Consider the following 17,500-nt stretch of genomic DNA (forward strand, 5'->3'; position numbering starts at 1 on the left):
CAAAACTGAAGAATGATTTTGCGCTATGTTCCCACAACTTTTCAAGAAGTTGACGCACTGTGAAAATCATATCTGTGCAGCTCCTCGAGCCTCTGAAACTTAACACACACACCTGGAACCTGGAATTCCGCCATACCCACTATGGGCTTCAGCATTGCAGAAGTTTTCGCCAAGAAGAGCGGTCAACGCGCTCTAGTCTGCTAGTAGTAGCAAATACACAGTCAGATGACCAGCTTGCTGGGCTAGCGCATCCTAGCCTCATACCATCCTCAGCTTGCCAAGGCTGAAGTTAGCATGCATTCCTCCCCCTGGCCAGGGAACTACTGGAAATACAAGGGGTGCCGTGGGGTACCCTCTTGGAGGGTTCAGTGAGAGGACTTTCCAACACACACACACACACACACACACACACACACACACACACACACACACACACACACACACACACACACACACACACACACACACACACACACACACACATCCACATTGTAGTCGCTGATATGGAAACGTGTAACTAACTCTGCAGCATGTGGAAACATCCATCTTATCAAACGAGTCTGGGTCATCCAAATACTTTCACTTCTTGTCTGACCTTGGTAAACTCATTCGGCTCAGTGACTGTCATGCAAGCGATGTCTACCTCGGTGGGTTAAGCCAGACAGGAGAAGATGGGCAGTTTGCTTACGTCTGGACAAATGAAGTCAGTCAGGGTAATAGCATCTCATCTTGTTGTAGTGATGAAGTATTGACTTTGTGTTGATTTTGGGCTTGTTGCAGTCGTGTTTCACGTTGCCACTCTGATGACAAACAAAGTCAGTGATCCGCAGTGTCATGCAAAGAAGAGACACATTGGAAACGACTTTGTCAAGATTGTGTTTAACGAGTCAGGAGACAAGTACCAACCAGAAACGATAAAAGTATAGGGAACTGTGTTTCTAGTGTGTGTGTCCGTGTCCGTGTGTGTGTGTGTGTGTGTGTGTGTGTGTGTGTGTGTGTGTGTGTGTGTGTGTGTGTGTGTGTGTGTGTGTCTGTCTGTCTGTCTGTGTGTGTGTGTGTGTGTGTGTGTGTGTGTGTGTGTGTGTGTGTGTCCATGTCCAGTAGTCAATCTGTAAGGTGACTGCTTGTTCACCTCAGGCACAGTTCAATCTCGTCGACATTGTAATCGACACACTAAGTGAGGAATCATACCAAGTGACAGTTCACACAAAACCAGGTGAGACACACAAGCAAGGCCACACCCACATCTATCACTCAAGCATTTTGTACCAGGTATATCACCACCAATAGCTGACGTATTCCCTCGCATCATCTCTACTGAATGCCTGCCCCTTCTTGTCAGACAAATGGCCTTACATGCTGACGTAAGTGTGTGTGTGTGTGTGTGTGTGTGCGTGTGTGTGTGTGTGTGTGTGTGCGTGTGTTCAGTCGAATCGCATCAGTCAGCAGCTGTACTCTCTACAGTTGAGTTGTAAGGCACACCATTCAGAGTTGGGCACAGGCGACCGCACAATGTCCAACTGGATAGAGCGTCTCAAGAAAATCAAGCATCTCTACAGCAAGACATCGTTTGATAAGAGCAGCAATGTTGTCTTTACAGACTACACGTGATGCATTGATACTTGAAACAAGATTCTAGACAGAGTCTATTCATAATTGATTGGAGTATTTATTTTTGTAGGTAAGGTATGTGTTACACATAGAGTCTATAGGTACTGCAGTACATATACAAATTGAAAGTTAGTGTTACTGTTTTGGGATGCACATCAGGACAACGATGAGGAGGAACAGCAACGTTACAGCACAGCACAATCCTGGGAAGACAAGCTTGTATCACGAGTTTGACAGAAAGTAAACCATGGTGGAGAGACAGATGGACATGGTCACAGAGAGATGGACAGACAGATAGACAGACAAACACACAGACGGACATGATCAGACATGGAGAGACAGATAGACAGACAGACACACAGACAGACATGTTCACAGACAGATGGACAAATGGATAGACAGACAAACACACAGATGGACATGTTCACAGACAAACACACAGACGGACACGTTCACAGACAGATGGACAGATGGACAGACAAACACACAGACGGACACGTTCACAGACAGATGGACAGATGGACAGACAAACACACAGACGGACATGTTTACAGACAGATGGACAGACAAACACACAGACGGACATGTTCACAGACAGATGGACAGACAAACACACAGACGGACATGTTCACAGACAGATTGACAGACAAACACACAGACGGACATGTTCACAGACAGATAGACAGACAAACACACAGACGGACATGTTCACAGACAGATAGACAGACAAACACACAGACGGACATGTTCACAGACAGATAGACAGACAAACACACAGACGGACATGTTCACAGACAGATAGACAGACAAACACACAGACGGACATGTTCACAGACAGATAGACAGACAAACACACAGACGGACATGTTCACAGACAGATAGACAGACAAACACACAGACGGACATGTTCACAGACAGATAGACAGACAAACACACAGACGGACATGTTCACAGACAGATAGACAGACAAACACACAGACGAACATGTTCACAGACAGATAGACAGACAAACACACAGGACATGTTCAGACGGATGAACACAAACAGCCAGACAAACAGCAGATGGATACACACACACACACACACACACACACACACACACACACACACACACACACACACACACACACACACACACACACACACACACACACACACACACACACACACACACACACACACACACACAGGCAGACAGACAGACAGACGGATATATGTAGATAGAATTATCAGACAAACAGACACACAACTAAGTCAGAAATATGGACAGACGACCAAACGACAGCTTCCTCATATACCCTTATCTGATGCCTTCACTCTGATCTTCTCCACATGCCTCGTCTCCCTTTCAATACGAGCCGTTGTTCGTCCAACATTATCATGCAAATCGTCAAGAATCTCTGAAAATCACAACACAAAACGACAGACTCCCTACACTCAAACAAGATTCACAGTCAAGCCAAACAACCATCCTGTCTTTCTATTTCGTCATGCATTGTCAACCCGATGTGTTTCTGGCGCTGCATGGCTTTTGCTAACTCGTCCAGCCCCTCGTCTTGCTCTGTCATAAACGACATGCACCATCGGTCACTCGCAGTCTGTAACCAAGTTTGGATTTTTCTCACGTCGTATAACTTCCTGGTGTGTTTGCATCAATTCGGTGTTGGTAAGACCTCGAGTTTCTTCGTGTTCAGTATCCAACCAAGGATTTGTGTTGACACCGATCGGTTGAGAGCCGATCAGAGCATCTCGGCTGGTCGCACTCCTTGCACTCGGCTCCTCTTTGAATGCTTTGTTCAGTTGACCTTCTTTTGCAGTCATATTGTCAACAAGATTTTCACGACGTGTAACCTCTCCTTTAGTGCTATACATGCAACATGTGACCATGATTTCGTTACCGCTATCCCGGATGTAGTCCATATATCCGGGGAAATTGAAAAATTGTTGAGTTTCACTTACATTTTAAACGATGAAGTGTCCCTTGCTAAGGATGACTTCAACTTGTCAAGACTGCGAGAGTAGCCGTTGATCATTATCCGTATTGAGGAGTTGAGCTGCAAACAAACCGGTCACATGATGCGTGGGCGTAACCAAGGCACGTCACCTCAGTGAGTACGCAAAAATGCTACAGCTACATCGCAAGATAGAACAACATCCTGACCTTTGAAGAGTCGCCGCCACTTATTCTCACTTGATTTCGCTCGTTGATTTTCTCACGTATTGATACGCACGTCTGTTGCAATGATTCATATTCCGTAATCCTAAAGAGCGCAAAAATAAGACACCCTGGAATATAATAACATCACAGGCCGCAAAGCAATCTCATCGCTTCGTACCAGGCGTCACGCATGGTCGACATTATCCGGGATGTTGTTAATAATCACATGGTTTACGTAGACGTACCACGTGACCACGACCGACTCAAGCGTGGCACGTGATCGAAGCTGTTACGTAGGCGTTTGTAGCAAATTATCTACAGCCTCTTGCGAACGACCCGATTGCCCAGGATTTCGATCCCGACTCTGTGCGTCGTCGCCTACCCGCTAGGCCGACACGAACAGGGCGACCGTCGATTTGAGCTGCTCCTCCCAAGTGTCGCCCCGTCGTCATGGAAGAAAACCGTGACACGCCGATGGAGTCGATGGAGCACGAGACGAACAGGGAGAGAGATGGAGAGTGCGAACGCAAGTCGTCCGTGCAGGAAGGTTAGTGTGCAGCCGGAAGGCTGTTGGGTGTCGTCTTGCAGACAGGACGAGCTCGTTTACGTTGCGGTTGAGTGTCTCGCGTCGCTCTTTAGCTCTCTCGCGCAAGTTGTCGAACCGTATGAACACACGAGAGATGTACGAACGCGGCATCATGAGAGGTAGGAGTTGGAGAGGGTCGTGAGCGTGTGGAGGTCCCCATATTGAGTGTGTGTCTTGTTTTCGTTGCTCTCGTAGTGCCGGCCGAGATGACGATGTCGCCTCAACTACACGCCAGACGGACGGAGCTGGAACGTGCTAAGGTAGGGATGTGATTTGAATGAGGAGAGATGTCGCTCTCGTGCTGTGTTGCTGCATTTGTTACTTCCGTGTCTTTACGTTTTTGCTTTCGTCTCTAGGCAGCAGACGTGCTCAAGCGAAAAATAAACTCGCGCCCCGACAAGACTGATCTGATTCGTGGAAATATTCTGAAAGGTCCTAGGCAGGCGTGTTGCTCACGTTGGCGTTGATTTATTAGTTTTTCTGTAGACACGTCTGCGCATGCGTCGCTGCAAGATGCACAGATGCAGTTGAAACGTCGGCAGATTGAAGACGATTTGAATGAGCGGATGTTCAACCGACCTGGACCTCTGGAGCTGGTTGAGAAACATATTCTCGAGGACAGTGAAATGATGGAAATGCTTCGGTCTGGCGATGTTTCGTATAGGAAGACGAGTGACACAACACAGAGACGGAGATCATCTATTCTCAATCCTCTGGAAAGAATGGCTTTGGATGCAGCTAATATTCCTGAAGAAGATACCTCACTTCCAGTAGACGGTGGAGAAGGAATGGATTATAATGTGGAGACACGTGTGGATGTCAAGACAGAAAACTCTGTCTCTCCAGCTAGAAGGAGACGCAAGGGGATTGTGGAACCTCCAGTTGACCTGTCATTGCTGACAACCCATTTTTCCACTGATTTCATAAGCAGTTCTGATAACATAGTTTCTACTGCTGCTGATGTTAGTGTTGAAGAAAAGATGACAGCAAAGTCTCTTCAAGACAGTAGCATGCCTGTTGTTAATGCCAACCAAATGGATTCATCAGTCAACATGAATGGTGATGGAATGAGTTTTTTCATGTCAGATGAATTTCATCTTAATTCTTCTAATTTCATGAATCCAATTTCACCAGGACTAAGTGATGCAAGAAGTTCATCGTTATCAAATATTTCAAGTCCTTCATTGATGGATCTCCCCAGTCCCGGACAGACCAACTTGATGTCTCCCAAGTTGACAAATTTTGTCTCTAAAGTTACAGGAGAACATCTCGATGAAGATCCTATGGAAAAGGCAATTGTGGAGAACACAAATGCAAAGTCACCAGCAATGTCAGTTTCTTCCCAAGATTTGTCAAAACCATCAACTCCAGCAACCCCTGAAGTTGTTGAAGTGTCACAAGGACCTGCTGTGCTCACAGTTAGAGAAGAGACTGGAAAAAAGAAGGAAACGTATCGAAGTGGTAAAGGTGGGGCATCCCCAAGACCAGGTAAGCGACGTCGAAATAAGAAACCACTACAATGGAAAATGCATTACTATAATCCTCCCAGTCAGAACCCAGCATCGTTCTCTCAGGAAAAACCTACTACCACTTCTGTCCCTAACTCACCGTATCAAATTCTTATTCAACAACAGCAGATTTACATGCACCTTCAGCTTATGTTTCAGCAGATGCAACAGACAGCTGCTGCAGCAGGAGTTCAGAGTAACATATTGAATAGTGCTGGGAATCCACAACAGTTTTATAAGGAAAAAGTAACAAGTAAACTTGTCAGTCAACCAAACCACATACTTCCAGTAGTAACTACATCCAGTTACTCATCAGTCCCAGTGCCACCCCCAGCTCCTCCTCTTCCAACTTCACAGATCACAAGTCTTCCTGCTGGTCAAATTACTGTCCCAAGCACTATAGTCGCTGCAAATGCTGTTGGAAACACACACACAGTCATTGGCCATGTGGAAAGCACCGATCCACTGAAAATCCTTGAGAGTTTCACAATGCCAATGTTAAAGGAAGAACTAAAGAAACGAGGCCTTCCAGTATCTGGGAACAAGAAAGAATTAATAAATCGACTGAAGGAGTATGCAGATGTTGTGTCGCTTGCACCGGGGATGAAGGGAAAGACTCAGCCTGTGCAGCCAATGTCTCTAGATCTGAGTGTTGGAAGTACTGTTCTTAGCCAATCATTTAGAGACAGATCGGCATCATTGAGTTCTTCATATCGCTCTAGTCTGACATCTTCAAGAGTAGATGGAAGCTTAGTGAAGTCTCCTCTTGAAGAAATGCGACAGTTGGAACAGACAGTGGGTGGATGGTCTGGGCAGGACAGTCGAGTCACTCAAGACTGTAGAAGAGGATCTGGACCAGCGCGTCTTGAGACGTACGCACATGTTGATGGTCATAATCAACAGATTAATCAAGCAATCTATACGGGATCTCAACCGCTTAGTCATCTACCATTAGGTGTACAGCAGAGAGTCACTAATGAGTTGTATTCATCTGGACCTCAATATGTCACTATGGAAGGAATATCCACTGATGCCATTCCGGGTTCGGTTGTGCAAGATTGTAATGATAGTGCACTATCTCTTACATCACCTCCACTTCCTCCTCCTCAACGCCAACCGGGACGATTAACTATCATTCCAAACGGTGTAATCACTCATCGACCGAACTCACCGCAATCCCCTTTGCAGTCACCTAGACCTTTAAGAAGATATGTAGTGGAAGTTGAGGGTCTCAAACGAGAGTATGATCGTCAATCCCAGTTGCTCGAGTCCCAACCCCATGGAACGCCTCCAACTACCTTGTTTGATTTTGATTCTAATCCTTCGTCTACAGTAAATTCACGTGAGCAGTCTCCACGAACTTTGTCCCCTGTGGCACAACTGGGTGTGTTTCCTGGTATAAATGGCTCTAGTTCTGTTGGAATTCCTGTGACTGGAATACATGAACTTGATCAGCTGCAGGCAATAACTTATGGTTCTCCAAATCAAGGGTCACTTGTGGGGTCAAACCCGGTGATGATCAATCAAGCTGCAATGGGTAGCCCGTCCGAGCTATACATGGGATTTAGTCCACAGGTGGGAGATCAGTTGTTTGCTGGTAAGTGTTGTGATTGATTCTGTTGTAAAGTGTGGCGTACTTTCACATACAAAGCTTTGACAGCTACGTACATTATCGCTGTAATGATTGGTTCTTTTGCAGGAATCTCCCCATGTGAGAACTCACCGGTGGGATCATCGTACTTGAGCCATATGCTGGAAGTGGATTCAGGCAGTCTGCACAACAGTCACTTTCAATCCAATGGTCCTACTATGCTGGCTGGAGGAGGTAGGTCATCTTCACTAACGAGAACTCGCTTCCAACCTGAAGGAGGACAGACACCTGAACAGCATCGCTCACCGCTAATGGACTCTACATCTGAACCATATCTACCTGACTTGGATCCAAACATGGTTCTCAGTGGTCCATTTCTTTCGCCAAGAAATAGTTCGGGGCCCAAAGCAGGTCTTGATTGGCTTGACTGTGCATCTAGTCTTCCACCATTTGCTTGTTCAGATAGTGGATTAGGTAGTCATTCTGGTGGATCACATGGAGGTTCAAATTCGCTATTGCAAGATTCATATCAGCCGATCACGCCTCAATTTGAATTTGATGCTGTGGATTCTGAGTATCAACACCCAACTGAACTGAAGCCTTCACATTTGCTGCCAGATTATTTTCCAGCAACAGGACAGGTGCCATTTGGACATATGGGATGGAGTAGTTGGCAGGGTTAGTTTATATCTATTGTTTATAGAATGTAGGATTAATAGTATGGATTTGGATTTGGTATGGACTTACACTGCTTGTAGATTGAATTTCCCTAGCGCGCTTGCTTGATTGCGTAAATAATATTGATTTCAATTAAGAGTGCGCACGTTAACATACGTTACGAATTCTGAGCTGTAACTCTCAAACGGATCGGAAGTGAACTACGATAGCCAATCAACGAGTTTCACGGGTAGCCAATCAGGCCGTTCGAAAACAACCAATGAGCACCGCCGACTGAGAGTTGACAACCGCTTGAGGTGTCAGTCTAGATTGGTGTCCGGTCGAGGCTATTGCGCAGTAGGAACGCGAAGTGTTATCTAATGGCTCGTACAAAGCAAACGGCTCGAAAGTCGACGGGAGGAAAGGCTCCCCGTAAACAGTTGGCCACAAAAGCAGCACGAAAGAGCGCGCCATCAACGGGAGGAGTGAAGAAACCGCATCGTTACAGGCCGGGGACTGTCGCTCTGCGAGAAATCCGTCGTTACCAGAAGTCGACGGAGTTGCTTATCCGAAAACTGCCTTTTCAACGGCTTGTGCGCGAGATCGCTCAAGATTTCAAGACAGATCTGCGCTTCCAGAGCGCAGCAATCGGAGCGCTTCAGGTCAGCAATGGCCAACGTGATGACGTCATGGTCGTTTCTGACACTCGTTTTTCTATTTCAGGAAGCAGCAGAGGCGTATTTGGTCGGTCTCTTTGAGGATACCAACCTTTGTGCCATTCACGCAAAACGTGTGACGATCATGCCGAAGGATATTCAACTGGCGAGGAGGATCCGAGGGGAACGGGCTTGAAGTGGCGCCAACGTATAAACTGCGAACTGTACTGTTTTAGTTTATTCTTCACGTACGTTTGTCTTGTAAAATAGAGCCAAATAAGCTGTGTGATGGATGGTTTCACGGATAGATTTTGGGATACGTAATACTGAGTAGACAGTTCTGTAATATCAAACTTGCGCTTGCGCAATAAGGGTGCGAAAGCTAGGCACTTTCGCGCAGTGTTGATTGCAGTGCGTTGAGACCGCGATCAACACTACACTATACTCACCTTCCTAGAATGGTCTGGCTACACGAGACTACTAGTCTGGGGCAAGGCCACCCACTTCTACAAGTGGGAGAATGCAATCATACAATTTCCGTGTAATTACCAGTACAGTGTACTGTTAGTGTACTATTTTTCTTAGCACTCTACACTATACTACGTGTACAAGCAGGAATTCTGCTGCGAGTGCGGCGTGCCCCGGTGGGAGGAGCTCTGGTGTACTATACTTACCGCGCCACGCCATAATCTCTTCGCCATTCTCAACTGAGAAAAATCAAAGGGGGAACAGATCAAATGAGTCGTTCTCCCCGTCACGCCCCTTAATTTAGGTTGTCATGGTATCGTAGTTCCCGTATTGCTATAACACCCACTGTATTCCAACCGTCCTACCGATTTCGTCTCGCGTATTTTGATTTCTTTGTACATCAGCAATTTTAACTGAATTTCCATCAATATGGTTAGTAAACTTTAACTAGGGTCTCTCTTTAGGTAACATTTACTCCCTCATCTCTCTAGATGATATCACGCTCTAAACCCGCCGCAGCGGCGAGCACAGCTACACTAGTGAAAGAGAAGAAAAAGAAGAAACTGCCAAAACTGCATGATTTCGTGTCAACAAGAGATTACACGGGAGCCATCACATTATTGGAGGTTAACTAATTAACTCAATCAGTGTTGCTCGGAACGTCATTGGTGGCACGTTGTCGTGCTGTTTCTTCTAGTTTCAACGTAGTGCTGGCAAGAGCAATGAAGAAACTGATTTGTGGATTGCTTACTGTGCGTTTCATCTGGGAAACTACCAGAAAACCGCTGACGTATGTTACAATAAAAGTCTCTCTGTCTGTCTGTCTGTCTGTCTGTATGTATGTATGTATGTATGTATGTATGTATGTATGTATGTATGTATGTATGTATGTATGTCTGTAAAGAATTTAGATTGATTTAGAAGTTGTACCAACTTTTAATAATAACAAAAAAACGTATGTATGTCTGTTTGTCTGTCTGTTTGTATGCCTGTTTGTATGTCTGTCTGTAGTCCATTAGTTAATTACTTAGTTGTTTGCAAATGACTGATTTGTATTTAAAAAATCCTAGCATATGTACAAGTAGAATCTGTATGAGAATAAATTATCTGTCTGTCTGTCTGTCTTTCATTTATTTTCAACATCAATACTACCATACAGTGAATATCAGTAAAAGGCACCTCAGCTAAATAGTGAGTTCTCGACCCATGGGTCGAGTTACAAAAGTCAAATTAACGAAAACAAAGTTGTAGTGAATAAGTATCTCTAATACAGTCAATGTTCTTCATTCTGTCTGTCTGTCTGTCTGTCTGTCTCTGTCAGTCTGTCAAAGAACATTTATTGAAAACATCATCGCTAATACAGAAAAGGCTACATAGAACACTAAAGAGTTCAAGATAAACGACCGTAGTGGTCGTAGAAGAAAAACTCTAACAAACAGCCATCTGATGTTTGTAGCTATCATCTACAGAGTCATTACTACAAACTATTCTGTCAATCTTTTTAGTTAAAACACTACTATTGCAACATTGTAATGTTATTGACAGTATTCGCCGCCAGTACGTTTTATATTCAATCGAATGCAGCTTTCCATCTTCATCACGTGATCTTAGTAAGGTCTGGTGAAGAAACTTTTTTCTGCTATTCTCACAACATCCAAAATGTTTGTAAACCAAGGGAATCAAGCAAGGAGAACCTCCACCAGTGTGCCTTTCTTTGCTGTACTTCTCTATCTTCTTTTCTTCTCTTTTTGAAGCTGCTGATCCATCTGTTGTGGCTGCATGTGAAATTAATTGAGCTCCACGGATGAGCCAGAGGGACGTCAAGTTAAATGTCGAAGTCAGTTGCATTATGGACAGCTATGTCAGGTCTGGATTGAGAGCTGTTGTAACAATCTCTTGGCTCAATAGTGTGAGGAAGTGACACACGTTTCAAACATTCAGACCCAGCAGAGACCATTGAGTTGTGTGACCAAACTGGACTCCTTCCTGTCTTGCAAGTAATGAGGTGTATCCATCGGTGTCCAGTGTCTTTCCACAATCACATTTAATTATAGATTGAGGCAGTGGCAAACGTAGACCCAACCTCATTAATGCTGCCAAGTGGAATAATCCGGGAGAAATTGCAAGCTTTCTTGAGGTGGGAATAGCGTCTAGCCAGGCTCCTGAGCCCTTTCCTTGAAGGGATCTCAAATGAGCTGCGTCCCTGATTGAAGAATTGTCAATCATGCACTGAACTTGATTTTTGTTATTTAGTCAACTTATGCTGAAGTCGTTTGGTGTTAGAGACGAGGTCTGTCGGAGCCTGACCAGGACACAGACGCTGCTGTAGATGGTGACTAATGCTATCTTCCTGAGCACTTGGAGACATTGTTTGACTGATTACTGATGCTACTTGTGGCTGTAGAGCTTGAAATCGGTCCGGTAACACCTGCAACGAGTGAGCCCAACCAGAGGCGAATGCGATAGGTGAAAGTTGAGTTGCAGAAGTCATTCTGAAACCACCATACCTCACTGGAAAAGTAGTTTGTGACCAGGCTTCAGCAGCCATGTCATTGACATTCAGCAGTTTGGTGAAGGTAGTTTGCGTTTGTGTGTCATGGATAATCGTAGCAGGCCGTAGCTCATCAGGAGGAATGTTCCTAAGTAGATGGCACACACTATGAGCATGGCAGTAGCGAAGAAGTAAGATGGCACTCTGTGTATCCCCAGCTGAAGCAATCCTTCACAGAGTAAACTTCCTGACTGTGCAAAGTCAATGCAAGCTTTTGAAGTGAATCATCTGTTACCAACTGGGGTCCCCAGGACAATGATACCTTCATTTGAAACAGGAAATGTGACATCAGAAGAGACTGATGCTGTAGGAGAAAGCAATTCACATTTTGTGTCTTGGATTTCCAATCCAATTGGTGAAAAGGAAGATCTGAGATCATTTGATGCTGATACTACTGCATCAATTGGCCCAAGACAAAAACATCATCCAATTATGCCAAGAAAGTGACGTTTGGGTTAGCCTTCTGTAACTCTAACAATGTGTGCTGAATAGTGATGAAAAATAAAGCAGACCAAGTGAGTCTCCTTGGTGGATTCCATCCTCTGAAGAAAACATTGATACTGTTTTACCATTGGTGTAGATTAGTGGATTGCTATCAGAGTACATCTGGAACACGTGGTTGTATATTTCTGGAAAATACTTGTATACCATCTGCATCAAATGTGACCTTCTGATGGAGTTGAAGGCATTCTTGACGTCTGTTGTTAGAAGTGACCAATGTTTGTTAGATTCCAAGAGAAGACGTATGTGGTTTACAACCAGCTCAGATCCGCCATCTGTTGTTACACAATGTTGTATTGGGGCAAAGAACTTGGAAAGTGATTGTTTGAGCTGGCAGCAGATAGTCTTCGCAGTGACACATTGTAGCACTTCACCAATAGCAATTGGTCGCACATTATCTGACGATTTAGGAAGGGCAATAAGTCGAGCTGATAACAATAACTTGCAAACTGACTTAGGAAGCTTTCCTTCTGCTATGCAAATAGCAGCAAAGTAAATATCCTCTGCAGTTCCGGCAGTGTCCATCAGTAGACGTAGATGTTCAAATCGCCACCCAGAAGGACCCAAGCTAGACCCACGAGGATGCTGGCGAACTTTTGTGTAGAATATTGATTTATTAAGAATAAACCCTTTGTTATTTGATGGATGTACTCCAGTTAGGTCACTGCTTTGTTTCGGGTGCTTAGTTGCCAACTTGCTTGTTGTCTCCTCATGGCTGGAGCCAATCCTGAACTGGTAAGTGCTTTAGCTGCTCGTGAAAGCTCGCTCATCCTAACCAGGTTCAAGGCAGCTCGTCTAGCATACAAACGATGATCGGTAGCTTGCTGGTGGCGTGGAGGAGGTGAAATTTGGAGAAGATCTTCCCAATTGAAAGCAAGAAACTTGTTGTAGTTGTATCAAGAACTTTCTCCGTAACCCTGCCTTCTCTCGTGGGAGGACAAAGGAGCATCCGAGGCAGAAACATCAGGAGCTTCCATGCCGTGTCATCTTGCGGTCGTTGCCTGATTTTCTTTAAGGCAAAAGAACAGCAATCCAGAAAAGAGGCTTTCACACTAGGTTTGATAGTTTTGATGGTTGTTGGTGGCACTTCGCTGGGGACATCGTCGACGGAAATTCCCTGGATAAAGTCCCAAGCGAGCGATTCTGGATCTAAAGCATCAGTACATCTTTAACAAAAGATGCACGTATAGATTCATCTACATCAACCATTGAAGGTGATGAGCACAAATTCTGAACAAGAGGTGACAAGAAAGACAACTGAACAGACGACTCTGATGGTACTGAAAGGGTTGCCGATACAGAAGACTCATACGTCAAGGTGGAATTTGAATTTGATGTTTTCGGGCGTTGTTTGCATTGAGACTGGTGCTGGTTCGACTTTAGGAACCATTTTTGGCAGAACTGGCATTGCTGAAGTCCCCAACAGCTGATGAACTCACTCGGTAGATCTCCCGCACTATGAACTTCTCGTAGATGTCTGTCTGTCTGTCTGTCTGTCTGTCTGTCTGTCTATCTGTCAAATCTTTATATTTCATACATATGAACTATTACAAGCTATGGATACGAAAGTCCGTTATATATCAATTAGACCCACACACACACTGTCTGTCTGTCTGTCTGTCTGTCTGTCAAATAGCATTTATTTCAAACATACATCTATAATACAATGCTAGCAAGGTAACCATGTAAAGTTCCGCAACAACGAGAGTTTACTAGAACTACATTTTAAAAACAAACATGTAACACTTAAAAAAAGAGAACAATGCAAACTACCCAGAGCCAACTTAGTGGCCGAAAAACTGGGTAGAGCAATCTACAGTACAGTCAATGTTATTAGTGAGAGCTGAGATTTTTCTCATGATGACCTTAGCGTTGCACTTCTGAAGTTGAGTTGAAAATCTCTTTCTCCAGATGTCCAGAAATTCAGCAGCGTTAGGTCGACCAAGTTCATCACATGACTTCTTGGCTAGCCTTGAAAGTTTTTTCCCATCTCACCCCATCATCGAAAATGTTCTATAACTAAGGGAATAAAACTGACTGTTGATCCATCTGGTATATTTTCTTTTGCATATTTTGCCTTCTTCCTCTCTTCTCTTCTTTCTGCAGCAGCACTATCTGACTCGATCAGATGACTTTGGAAAAATATTAGAGCTCCATGGGTGTGCCAGAGCTATATCTAGGTGAATGTTGCAACCCTTATCAGGGTCAAAAGCCATAATGTTTGGTCTATCATTTGAATTCGAATAGTGATGTTGTCGCTCTCTGTCTGTCTGTCTGTCTGTCTGTCTGTCTGTCTGTCTGTCTGTCTGTCTGTCTGTCTGTCTGTCTGTCTGTCTGTCTGTCTGTCTGTCTGTCCGTCTGTCCGTCCGTCTGTCCGTCCGTCTGTCTATCTGTCTGTCTGTCTGTCTGTCTATCTGTCATGATCGTATATTTCTTAGACCAAACTGATGCACATTTCTGCAATAAAATTAAAAGGCTACAACTAAAATGAAATGTCTATAAATCACTAGTGCAAGGAAGCTAATGTGGGAAGACCTGAGTGCCGAGAGTCATGGGCTCCACCACATAGTCTGGACAGTTTCTTTAAGATCACTTGTGCACTGCACTTTTGTAGCTGGATGGAAAAGTGTTTTCTCCAATAATCCAAAACTTCTGGAGTATTTGGTCTTCTGGTTTCGTCTGATGACTGGTTGGATAACTTTTACAAGAACTTCCTTCCTTGCTCTCCCCATAGTGGTCAAGAACTAATGGGATAATGGTCAGCGTTCTAGCCATGATTTTTTGCCAGCCGTCAATATGACATCATTAAATATAATAACGTCATTAATGATGTCATCAAATGTTTGATGTTGACATATTTGGTAATGACATCATAAAATTACTTTTATCTGTTCTCTAGTTGTATTAGAATAAAAAAATGCAACATAACACAGACAGACAGACAGATAATACAGTAGATTATTACAATGACAAGTTGACTTAGAACTGGAATTATGAGCTGAACTAAAAGAGTAAAGGTGTACAGTACAAAACATGAGATTGAAGGTAAACAGTAATTAGTAGAACACCTGCTACAACCACAGTCACTCATTAGCACTTCTTGTGTGAAACATCAACAGCAATTCACCAACAAGGAGACCATGCACTCTCTAAGATTACCAGATGTCTGACATGAGAATACCTATTGTTCTGTAGCAACTTTGGGACCATCAAGACCACTATAATGTCTTTAGATCCATGATCCCACACTATGCTAGGCTCGAGTGTCCAGCCGGTCATCCCCCCCCCCCCCCCCCCCGCGGCGGAGATGTCGCAGCTCCAATCTTTTCAGCAGAGCTAGGATAAGTTTCCGAGCTCCATGGGTGTGCCAAAGAGATGTCAAGGTCAATGTTAGATCCTAGGTCGACATCAAACATAATAATGTCAGGCCTGCATCGGAATCGACATATCTGTTCATGAATAGGAAGACCAAGCCTCACAAGAGATGCCAAGCGAAAATCGCAGGGTTGGAGTGCGAAGCCTTGTGATGTTGGAGATGCATTTAGCCAAGCACCGGCTCCTTTCCCTTGAAGGGAAAGCAACCTCGAGGTATCTCTAGTAGTGGGTGAATATTCAATTAACTCACATGACTGGAAGGTGTACAGTTCATGTGACAGCCTGTGCTGAAGTTTCTTGGGCCTTGTTAGGTAGTCAGATAGGACCTTGACAGAGGCAAGGACTCCAAAAGGGACTCACAAATCAAGCCAGAGGGTCATTGAATTACGTTGTCGACGATGGAAATCAGCACTGGAAAACGAAGTGGAAGCTCATCAACTGAATGGATCCACGATACCACAAAGGCAGGACATGATATAGTGGAGAGAAACAGCATGCCAAAAACCAGGTGTACTGGTAGAGATACTTGTTCCTAAGGTAGGTCTGCACTGTCATGACCCAGAATAAGAGAGAAAGTTTCCGTGTCAAAGAGTCGTGGAAGGAAGCAGCTTGAGCCAAGATGTTGGGACGTACTGTTTGAGTCAGATGATCAAGCCTTGAGACATGACAATGTCGAAGGATCAGTGTTGCACTCTGATGTTCGTCCAACTTTGTGAGTTGGTCACATAGCAAAGAACCAGACTGAACGACTTCTGAGCACAATGATTCAACAAAGGAGGCAGAACCAATTGGTGTCCCAAGGAACATTGAACCTTCACAAGTCACAGGTACATCTATGCCAGAGGCATCAGGGACACCTGAAGGACTGAAAATGTCACGTTTGGTATCAGAAATGATCAGGTTGATGGAACAGAACATCCTCTTCAGAGCTTGGAAAGACTCAATGGTTTTGTCAGGAGGACCCAAGAGAAACATATCATCCAGGTAGGCAGGAATGGGTAACTCCTGAGAATTCTGCTGGAGGTCCCTCATGTTTGTATGAATAGCTGCTGCAAACAGAGCTGGACCCAAAGGGTTGCCTTGGTGGATGCCTTCCTCGGAAGAAATTATGACAGGTGTGCCACCCTCCAAGTAGAGCAATGAACTGAATCCTCCATGTCTGTCTGTCTGTCTGTCTGTCTGTCTGCCTTTGTGTCTGTTTGTCTAAATGTTTGTCTAAATGTTTCTGTTTTGTCTAAATGTTTCTACATTTGTTAACTATGTTTGTGCTGCTAGAGCTAATTCTTACTTTTCACAGCTAGCAAGGACATTTGCAATCTTATGTATCTAACTGTTTTACTGCAGGAGTATGGCGCTTTGATGAAGGGAGGATCCACCCATCCAGATGTATGCATAGGACTTGCATGTGCTCAGTTCTTCTTAGGAATGTACAAGGAAGCTAATGAGTCAACTACAAATGGTATGCATGCTCTTGCTTATCAACGAGAACAAAGCGAAATGCTAAGACAATTGAATGATGCTTCACAGCTCAAGCAAGTCGACTGAAAAATCGTTTGCAATTTCATTGTTCTCACAAGGTTGGTTTGTCTACAAGTCTAGAGATTTGCTTATTTTTTACCGACTTGCCCACCTGTTTGCTTTTGCTTTTATTTTTTATTTCTCTATTTTTTATTTTTAGTTTTTTTAGTTTCTATTTTTTATTTCTCTATTTTTATTTTTAGTTGTAGTTTCTATTTTTATTTTTAGTTTTTCTCTATTTTTTATTTTGGTTTTTTAGTTTCTATTTTTTATTTTTAGTTTTTTATTTCTCTATTTTTATTTTTTAGTTTTTATTTCTC

General features: G+C 44.0%; 5 protein-coding genes across 6 annotated transcripts in view; 4 read left to right on the forward strand and 1 right to left on the reverse strand.

The window, feature by feature from the left end:
• Positions 1 to 1,758, forward strand: part of LOC134183878 (tuberin-like) — a 19,884-nt gene extending 18,126 nt beyond the window's left edge. Inside the window, exons 35-39 of the mRNA XM_062651443.1 lie at positions 530 to 713; positions 781 to 920; positions 1,138 to 1,216; positions 1,273 to 1,364; positions 1,465 to 1,758. Of these exons, the coding sequence (XP_062507427.1) occupies positions 530 to 713; positions 781 to 920; positions 1,138 to 1,216; positions 1,273 to 1,364; positions 1,465 to 1,611 (642 nt within the window). The 3' untranslated portion in view covers positions 1,612 to 1,758. The remainder of the gene's footprint in view (positions 1 to 529; positions 714 to 780; positions 921 to 1,137; positions 1,217 to 1,272; positions 1,365 to 1,464) is intronic.
• On the reverse strand, positions 1,647 to 3,977 carry LOC134183880 (syntaxin-8-like). The gene is made up of 7 exons (XM_062651446.1): positions 3,948 to 3,977; positions 3,773 to 3,872; positions 3,571 to 3,665; positions 3,237 to 3,475; positions 3,080 to 3,172; positions 2,910 to 3,011; positions 1,647 to 1,814 (listed from the first exon to the last, which is right to left on the reverse strand). The coding sequence occupies exons 1-7, from the start codon at positions 3,968 to 3,970 to the stop codon at positions 1,747 to 1,749; spliced, it is 720 nt and encodes a 239-aa protein (XP_062507430.1). The 5' UTR covers positions 3,971 to 3,977; the 3' UTR covers positions 1,647 to 1,746.
• Positions 3,978 to 4,083: 106 nt separating this feature from the next.
• Positions 4,084 to 8,401, forward strand: LOC134183879 (uncharacterized). The gene is made up of 6 exons (XM_062651445.1): positions 4,084 to 4,316; positions 4,409 to 4,474; positions 4,551 to 4,615; positions 4,712 to 4,787; positions 4,842 to 7,460; positions 7,563 to 8,401. Exons 1-6 carry the CDS (start codon positions 4,220 to 4,222, stop codon positions 8,135 to 8,137), a joined length of 3,498 nt encoding a protein of 1,165 aa, XP_062507429.1. The 5' UTR covers positions 4,084 to 4,219; the 3' UTR covers positions 8,138 to 8,401.
• Positions 8,402 to 8,426: 25 nt separating this feature from the next.
• On the forward strand, positions 8,427 to 9,056 carry LOC134183881 (histone H3.3). The gene is made up of 2 exons (XM_062651447.1): positions 8,427 to 8,773; positions 8,835 to 9,056. The coding sequence occupies exons 1-2, from the start codon at positions 8,492 to 8,494 to the stop codon at positions 8,961 to 8,963; spliced, it is 411 nt and encodes a 136-aa protein (XP_062507431.1). The 5' UTR covers positions 8,427 to 8,491; the 3' UTR covers positions 8,964 to 9,056.
• Positions 9,057 to 9,574: 518 nt separating this feature from the next.
• Positions 9,575 to 17,500, forward strand: part of LOC134185126 (intraflagellar transport protein 56-like) — a 15,116-nt gene continuing 7,190 nt past the window's right edge. For both annotated transcript variants that reach the window (XM_062652933.1, XM_062652934.1), the window contains exons 1-5: positions 9,575 to 9,667; positions 9,727 to 9,861; positions 9,933 to 10,025; positions 17,007 to 17,121; positions 17,190 to 17,239. In XM_062652933.1, the coding sequence (XP_062508917.1) occupies positions 9,665 to 9,667; positions 9,727 to 9,861; positions 9,933 to 10,025; positions 17,007 to 17,121; positions 17,190 to 17,239 (396 nt within the window). In that variant the 5' untranslated portion in view covers positions 9,575 to 9,664. The remainder of the gene's footprint in view (positions 9,668 to 9,726; positions 9,862 to 9,932; positions 10,026 to 17,006; positions 17,122 to 17,189; positions 17,240 to 17,500) is intronic.

Source organism: Corticium candelabrum, chromosome 9 (genome assembly GCF_963422355.1).
Source record: "Corticium candelabrum chromosome 9, ooCorCand1.1, whole genome shotgun sequence".
NCBI classification, from domain to species: Eukaryota; Metazoa; Porifera; class Homoscleromorpha; order Homosclerophorida; family Plakinidae; genus Corticium; species Corticium candelabrum.